The 9267-nt window shown below is 34.6% G+C and overlaps 1 protein-coding gene across 1 annotated transcript in view; it reads left to right on the forward strand.

Annotated features, from left to right (window-relative positions):
- The window catches only part of LOC145663614 (putative N-acetylated-alpha-linked acidic dipeptidase), a 111811-nt gene that overhangs the window by 98563 nt on the left and 3981 nt on the right, over window positions 1-9267 (forward strand). The window contains exon 14 of the mRNA XM_081729723.1: window positions 8541-8622. Coding sequence (XP_081585849.1) covers window positions 8541-8622 — 82 coding nt within the window. The remainder of the gene's footprint in view (window positions 1-8540; window positions 8623-9267) is intronic.

Below are 9267 nucleotides of genomic sequence, written 5' to 3' on the forward strand. Positions count from 1 at the left end.
TTTTCAGAAATCGATTCAGCATCCTAAGAATATGTCCTATCTCCTTCACCAATCTTCAAGTTAAACCGGAAGCTATACAAATCGGCCAATTCCGGTTTCAACAGTATTTGTCATAACTCAAAAACGGTAAGAGGTATCGACAAGAGGTTTCTGAGAATCGATTCATCGTTCCAAGAATAGGTACAATCTCTTTCGACAATCTTCTATTTAAACCAAAAGTGGTAGAAATCAACTACTTCCGGTCTCTACTATTTCCAGTTTTACTATGTAATTTGTATAGTTTGGAAGTCTACCGTAGTTTCACACTGTGGAACGATACTCACTTGTTTCTTCTTTCAGAGACAATCGTGAATCGCAGAATTGATATGTCATGCTCCACTAATTGAACTCAAGCGAAATTCTTTTAAAATTCTTATAATTTATGTGTGGATGGATACACATTGAGTAAGTAGAGAAAATTACGAGAATTTCTGGGAGCCTATCAGTTTTGTGGATTCATGTAATTATAAAATATGTTTCAACTCTACTATTCCAGGTTGTCTCGAAACTTCGTTTTTACATATTTCGCAAACATATACCTCGACAAAGATAATTTTGAAGGATATGTTTAATAAATATTCCTTTTAATATTTGTAGGAAAAGTAGGTATTTGTGCTTACAATATCGCTTACAAATTTCAGTTCACCCTGTCCTGTTTCAAGAATGCTTTACATTATTTTTCATATTAGGTCAGTTCAGATGAAAGTACTTTATTGAAGTATCCTCCCGCGGACAGCATGGGAATTCGATTTATGAAGAACATCGCCGCAACCGTCTAACGTCATCCACGTTCGGTAAAGTTGTGAAACGTAAAGATCACACTTCGTGCCATGTGTTGGTGAAAGACATTTTACACAAGAGAAATCTATCGACACCATCAATAGAATACGGAAGAAATCATGAAGATGTTGCTCTACAAAAGTTTGCGGAGAAGAAGAATGTGACAGTAGAGAAACGAGGATTATATATTGATTCTAAGTATAGTTTCTTAGCTACTAGTCCAGATGGTAAGAAATATTTTTCTACTTCTTTGTTGATATAATATAATAATTCTTTAACTCTAATAAGTGCTGTTTGTTAAGTGTGCTATAATTAGAGGCATTAACTGAATCTGAACGAAACCAAACCACTTCCTTTTTGTTTATGGAAAAGGGACAGACAGATTATTATATTACTTTTTTTAAAAAATCTTTTCATTCTAGTCTATCAATTAATTCCCTCCTAATCATATTTCAGGATATGTAGTAGAAGATGATGCGTTAGTGGAAGTAAAGTGTGTTCCTTCACTCAGAAATAAGGATGTCACTGAAGAGATAAAGAAAAAGAAAGGGACATTTTTTTCTTAGAGCCCTTCCAGACGGAACTATAGGACTAAATACTAACAGCGACTACTACTACCAAATTCAGGGCCAGTTGAATATTACAAAATTAGACAAATGTTTTTTAGTTGTATATATTGATGATAAGTCACCTTTACACATTGTGGAGGTAAGAAGAGATGAAGAATTATGGGAAAATGTTATGCTACCGAAACTTATACGTTTTTTTAAAGAGTGTATTCTTCCTGAGATAGTAGATTCTATGGTACAACGTGGGATGCCTTGCAGAGACCCGGAATATATCCTAAGTGCTCAAAGCAAGATCGCCAAGAAAAAAGACAATGATCGAGCAAAGATGAAATAGGTGTAATAATGTACATACTTACTGCAACGAATTTGTGTTCTAAAAAATCGTGTTTAGCATGTGTATATAATTATTGTTACTATTATTGTATATCTGCAGTTCGTTAATTACTCTTGTAATGTTTTATAATACTGCTTGTATCGTGTTATTCGAAATGCTCGAAAATGCCATGATTTACTGGATCATGGTTAGGAAATATAACCATGTGCGTTTATTTGTTGTTTTTGTATTATAGTTAAGCTGTGTATGTATTTGAATTTGTTCATGTTGATGTACTTGTTAATATTGAATAAAGTAACTTAGGGTATTATTATATGATATAAAGACTTAAAATAGAGAACTAAGAATGATATAAATAGTATAAATCATTTATAAAATGAAATTATCATTGCAACACTTTATTTTTACTCAAATATTCTGTTACATATTTTTTATTCACATATACTCTTATGTACTTATGTTACTCTCAAATAACCACTTAACATTATTTCCAAGTTCCAAGTTTTTAAATGTAGTTTATAATGTAGTAACTGTATTCTTGCGCTGAATAACCAAACAATCATACCATAATTTGTATTTTAGTATAAATAAAGAAATCGCTAGTCTGACTAGCCCCAGGTAACTGGGAAAGCAGCCAAGAAGACATTGTACCAGTGTTTCTCAAACTGTTTGGTAACAACTCCCAAAATCGGTAAAATATCAAGGAGTTTGTAAGTTTAAAAATATTCATTCGTAAATGACTTTGTGACATTAGTATTATACAAAGAGGAGACGTCGTAACTTTTACTGACTTCTAAAGCGGGTCTAGATTGATTGATTGATTTTGAGTTTTACGTCCCGTTCAGCAGCGAGGCTATATGAGACGTGGACCTACTGATTAACGTGGAATCCGAACCACATGAGCTCCCGCCGGGAATCGAACCCGGGTCTCCCGCGCCAAAGGCGCGTACGCTAACCGCTTAGCCACGGAGGAGCCCAAAGCGGGTCTAGAGGTAAATTGTTTGAGAATCACTGTGTTACACATTCTTGGCGGTCACAAGCCCGGTGAATGCTGAGCGACAGTTGCCGATTGCATTTCCTGTCATTTGTATTTTGTGTATATCTTCATGTAGAGAGGATAGAAGTGTGAAGGGGAGATCGACCAGTAGGGTCAGTGAGCGCGAAGTACGTCAGGGAAGAATGAACATCTCCGCTCTATAGGACGAGTTTTTTGGAGTGAGTGACAGCTTCTACACGGGGAGGGTTACTGATCGCGCGTTGAACAGAAGGATGGGTATACCACCATTGAAAGAACTCCCCCGCCACGGTTTGTGCTATAGATTTAGACTGCTGCTACCAAACATGTTCTTCTAATTACTTGGTTCTCAAGACAAGTTTTTGGGCCATTCTTTTTCCTTGAAATCCCATCCTTTCAATTCGTATTTGATGCTTTTGTATTTCAAGGCGACAGAAGAGGTTTCTATGGCTTTTTTTGTTATATTGTCGTTTCAAAATTTTATTAAATTTGATAAATAATAACAAATGATATATATAAAACCAGAGTAACTAGACGACGGTGTATGGCCCTGCACCGGCCCCAATCAGGGATTTTCCCAGAATTTTGTCTCGGGTTCTGTATTTTTGCTGGGGGAGTTTGGATATTGATGCATGGAGGAACAACATAACGTAAACGAAATTACATGTGTGATAAAATAAGGCAGAAAAACATTTTCTAACAAGTACACCTTCTCCAAAAAATACTTTTCATGGCTTGATCGAGGGCTATTTCAGAATTGACTATCTCTACAGGGTACCCCTGGAATTTTCAATTAAATTTTCTAACATTTCTTCATACATTTACCCAGGGACGTACGAAGAGGTTGGATACTGGGGGCCCGGAACCCCCCCCCCCGAAATTCCAACTTTTTTCTAAATTTAGTCTAACTTTAGGGGTAATTTTACACATTTTAATATAATTTAACCTTAAATTGTTTTCGGACCTTCCGAAATGATTTGAACCCCTTCCACAATAAATTCCTGCGTATGTCTCTGAGGCAAATACATATATTAGCAAATACAGATACTTTATCTTTAGGGGTGATATGAAAGGCTATGTATTTTTCTCTGTATCGATCGATGAATTATGGCAACAACCATTCAAACTATTGACAGATCAACGTGAAGCTTCCACCACAGCAAGCATATATAACAGACACGTATCCAGGTGGGACCTGGGGGCTCATACCCCTCCGAAACTGAAGCACGTTTTTAATAAACATACTTTTACGGTTTTGAGATTCTTTTGTTTCAAATTACTTCGAGTCTGTCAAAATTTTGGTCAATGTGTTGTCGTCTTCTTTTAAGTCCAAGAACATACCGTGATACCATTGCCCCTTGGTGGAATAAAAAAGAACACTTTTAAATAGGATTAAAATTTCGTTTCTGTTCTGTTTACAACTTTAAATGTAATAGAAGTATACACTCAGTGTTTTCTTGTTATTCTTGTTATATGCTATCGCAGACATTTTCCTTAGTTACATATCTCTCGGAAATATTTGTTTGACTTTCTTTGTGCCACAATACAGTTCATTCAAACAAACTGGTTCTTATAATGAAAAGTAAGGAAAAGTTTAAGCAAGAATAGAACTGTTGCATTATATTATTATTATTATTATTATTATTATTATTATTTTGAAAACAAATTGATATTTTAAAACATTAGAATTACGTGCTTACGAGACTTCCCCTTGTCACCCCTCCGCGAAAAGAAAACCTGGATAAGTGCTTAATATATAGTGATTAAATTCCCATCAAATCAAATAAGTTCTCATGTATCCGAACTTGATACATGTATTCAAACTACAGACCAGGAGAGCATAACGTGTTCTACAAGATAAAATTTTGAGATGACCAATTTCACATCACATCACATCAGGATTGTGAAGACAAGGGACGTACTCAGGGAGTGGGTCCGGACCCCCCAATATCCCGACATTTTTGTAAATTTTGTCTAATTTTAGGGGCAAATTTGCAAAGTTTAATATAATTTAGCCTCAAATTGTATTTGAACCCGCCCAAAAACTTTCGACCCCTCCCGACATAAATTCCTGCGTACGTCCCTGGTGAAGACTATATCTGAATTCGGTTTCTCGTAATAAATAATATAAACAAAATTTTATATAGGCATATTTAACATTACTGTACTCTTTTGAATAACAGTTTCATGATTTGTTAAGATTGTTTTCTGATTTATAAGATATTATATTAGATTCAGCTAAAAACATACCACCATATTTTAAACGTTATAACATATGTGGCAACAGTAGCGTAACTTGAAGCCTCACAAGTAAACCTTACGTTTGGGTGAATCGAGTTGCTGACTCAGACACATATGAGAAAGTAGTACTAAATGTGGTCAGTACTTCAGTGAAGTTGTAGGTGCGAAGCTCCAGGGGTTTAGGAGATACAGCTACCAGAACATCACATGAAAGTACAGAATAGTCTTCATACAGTTGGAGGTAAAAGCTCTGTAAGACCTCTTGTAACGACAAAAGGTGAATAACAAATATATGGGTACATATTAGGACTAGGGAGAAGTCATATAGTAAGGGTATACCTGACGGCGGCCATCTTGAAATCCGCCATTTTGAATTAATGTTAAGTTTTTAAAATAGGAATAGGGTCATGTGATACATGATTTAAGGCGCAAATTTAATCAGAAGAACAATGGTGACGTTAATTTTGATTTACGCGCAATTGCTAAAAGGTTACAGGGAAAATAAATATTGTTGCAGCATATGTATTAGTCCTTTCCCCCACCTTGTAAATTTTTTGTTAATGATAATAATTAAATAATAAGCAGGTGGATAAATATTAGGTCTATGGTAAGCGTTGCCTTGACGGCGGCCATGTTCAAATCCGCCATTTTGAATCAGACAAAACTTTTAAACAAAACGCGTAACATTGACACCTTATTAATAGCAAATTTTATCATAAATCCAACGGTATAACCATTTTTGCTCATCAAACAACTAACATTGTAACGCCACTATTGTATTTCTGATTAACTTCTAGCCCGAAGTCATCTATTGCATTACTCTTTTCCCATTTAATTTTACTCTGGTTAATGATAAAGCAAAAATGGTTATAACGTTGGATTTATGGTAAAATTTGCTATTAATAAGGTGTCAGTGTTATGCGTTTTGTTTAAAAGTTTTGTCTGATTCAAAATGGCGGATTTGAACATGGCCGCCGTCAAGGCAACGCTTACCATAGACCTAATATTTATCCACCTGCTTATTATTTAATTATTATCATTAACAAAAAATTTACAAGGTGGGGGAAAGGACTAATACATATGCTGCAACAATATTTATTTTCCCTGTAACTTTTTAGCAATTGCGCGTAAATCAAAATTAACGTCACCATTGTTCTTCTGATTAAATTTGCGCCTTAAATCATGTATCACATGACCCTATTCCTATTTTAAAAACTTAACCTTAATTCAAAATGGTGGATTTCAAGATGGCCGCCGTCAGGTATACCCTTACTATACGACTTCCCCCTAGTCCTAATATGTACCCATATATTTGTTATTCACCATTTGTCGTTACAAGAGGTCTTATAAGGTCTTTACCTCCAACCGTATGAAGACTATTCTGTACTTCCATGTGATGTTCTGGTAGCTGCATCTCCTAAACCCCTGGAGCTTCGCACCTATAACTTCACTGAAATACTAATCACATTTAGTACTACTTTCTCATATGTGTCTGAGTCAGCAACTCGATTCACCCAAACGTAAGGTTTACTTGTCAGAGTCCCCATAGCCCTTGGTTATGTGCCCCCTGGGCCGCAAGGCTTGTGGGGGCGCAATTTACGCCTATGTGTGGCATATACTATTGGGAAATAAACTATTCAATAAAATGATTCTGACAAGTATTCAGTGACATAAATAGAAAATATTTTGTCCAGCAGGGTAAGTGGCGTAACAAGATGAAGGACCAAGAGAGGTGCCCCTCCCTCAATTCTGATAGAGTTTGAGGGGCGTCAAAGGTACATAAGATTCATTTGGCAGACCTCAATAAAACAAAAAGGAGGCAATATTACAAACAAAAAAGTAAGTATATTAGTTATTTCTTTTGTCGGCGCTGACTGACTACGGTCCGCCTTCGGTAGAATCTTTTTGTACATAAAGTAGTTACTATATAAATTTTCTTTGTACCGTATATGTGAAATGAACCCTCCAAACATAATGTATAAATAAACATGAATAAAAGAATAAATAATTCTATGTAATATTGCAGTCACGGGAGATGTAAACATATGCCTTACTCCCTTTATCTATCTGTTAGGGAAGCGTAATAAAATAGGTTTCCCCCGACATTTCAAACTTCCTTACTCGGCTGAGTAGTGTTTTCTTTTTTCCTCAAAATCAGCTAAACGGAACGTTTTCCTTCTTTAAAAAGTAGTATTACTGTTTTATTACAAACAGTAATAGTTTTAAGGACTATATTGAGGAATAAGAGCTCAAGATTTAAAATTATCGCACTTTTTCGTACGGTAATCGGGTTTTGATGTACATCTGCGGACAGCCAAATTACTGTACAATTTCCATCTCTAAATCGAACAAAATCTGTTTTTAAATACATTAGTATTTTATTTCGTAACAGAAGAAAAGACTTGATGGGTTGAAAATATATAAATATTGGGAACAGAAGGAAGAAGTTAAATGGTTACTTACAAAAATAAAAATAACGTAAGTGTATTAGCGCGACATTGCACTCATTGGTACGCGTTTTCGTGCACAGAGAAATAATAATAATAATAATAATAATAATAATAATAATAATAATAATAATAAAACGTATCAGATACTCCATAGAAACACATTATATACCAAGCAATACAGAACAAGTAATCATTTCATTTCTTCCTTTTCTCTACTTAAATGTATTTAATTTACTGGTATTTCGTATTCTGAAAATATACAAGAATGAAGATAAAACAAGAAATTCCCATTTATCAAAAACTTTCAGTACTTTTTTTCCTTTTTCTGAGACTTCAAGGGGGTCCGAATAATGATGAGAATCTTGAAATTATCTTCATTATTTCGGTCACTGGTTCTTAACAATGGCTTAACGCCCCCACAGGCGTTTTCCTTTCTAAACGAGGCTTGGAACAAAAAGGGGCGATTGGAGGGTGTTTGAGATTTCATGACATGCTATAGACTGTTTTCTTATTATTAGACGAAAACTATGACTTATTTTACCAATACACACAAACATACACGTATAAATATACAGAAGAATTGTGTATATATAAAACAATTATGTTCTTTATGTTCATTATTTGTCAACTGATTTGACTGTATTTAACACTTTTTCATTATTGAGATGGCAACATCGAATTAAACAACAAACATTTTCACACACGTTTTTGCGAGCGGAGGCAAGACCGACTGCGGTGCTAACTCCATCTCTGGACGGAGAAATAAAACTCGTGAAAGTCCTTGGCTGTTAAGCTACTGTATGTAATAATACAAAAAATAACTAATTGTGAAGTAGACATTTCTCTCTAATGTCAATCAACTTACCTTTTGGATTCCACTGTCTTGTTCCCAAAATGTGTAGATGGTGTTCTGTAGTGCCTTTGAGAAATCACAGATGGCATTATTATCCAAATTGACAAATCTACATGTTCAACACTTTCAGCCAATCCTGTCAAACACTGATAACTATATTTTCATAAAAATATGGATTGTCATTATCTTGCAACGAGGAGCAATTTATTATTGTGTACTGGTTTATGTGGAACACCATACTATACTTTTACTCTTACAGATCGCTTCCAAGCTGCAATAGATGACTTCAGGGATGCGGCTAATGCCCTTCAAGATTACATTCCCACCGTCGATTTAAGCAAGTAAGTTATTTATTACTGTTATTATTTCAAAACGAAATGCTTTACAAGTAAACAGTATTATTATTCACTTATGAAGCCATCTAACTCATTTATAGAAGTTTTTTTTTTTCTGAAATTTAAGTCTGTGAGTATCCTTCAGGTTAAGTGAGATTATGAGAAATTAATAATAATAACGAAATGAATGATGGAAAGAAATAACAAAGAACACCCATACTCAGAGTGGAATTCGAACCCATGACACACAAGTCTAGTGTTCACCAAGCTAATGTCATAAGACTGCTGCTCAACTATAGTTTCCTTTACCCTCTACTTCGGCTACTTAACCCTGTCTTGTATTCTCTATCCAATAAATGCTAGTAGAGAAATTTTGAATTTGAATATTGCTCGCAGTAACTTGTTTTACATGTATAAGCTTCACCATTATTTTTGCCAAGAGTTTTTAGGAAGCAATGCTATGTAATTTTTCATTGTGTATTCGTATAAAAAAATATTTATTCATTATGTACACTCATGTCTAAAATTATTGTTGCATATCTATAACTGTCTTCTTGTAATAATATAATTTGATAATTATTTTCCAGGGTATTTTTAATACTGATACTATGTGTATAATCAGGAAATGTATGTTTGAGATAAATTTCACAG

Source organism: Thermobia domestica, chromosome 11 (assembly GCF_964235325.1).
Source record: "Thermobia domestica chromosome 11, izTheDome1.hap1.1, whole genome shotgun sequence".
In the NCBI taxonomy this organism is placed as follows: Eukaryota; Metazoa; Arthropoda; class Insecta; order Zygentoma; family Lepismatidae; genus Thermobia; species Thermobia domestica.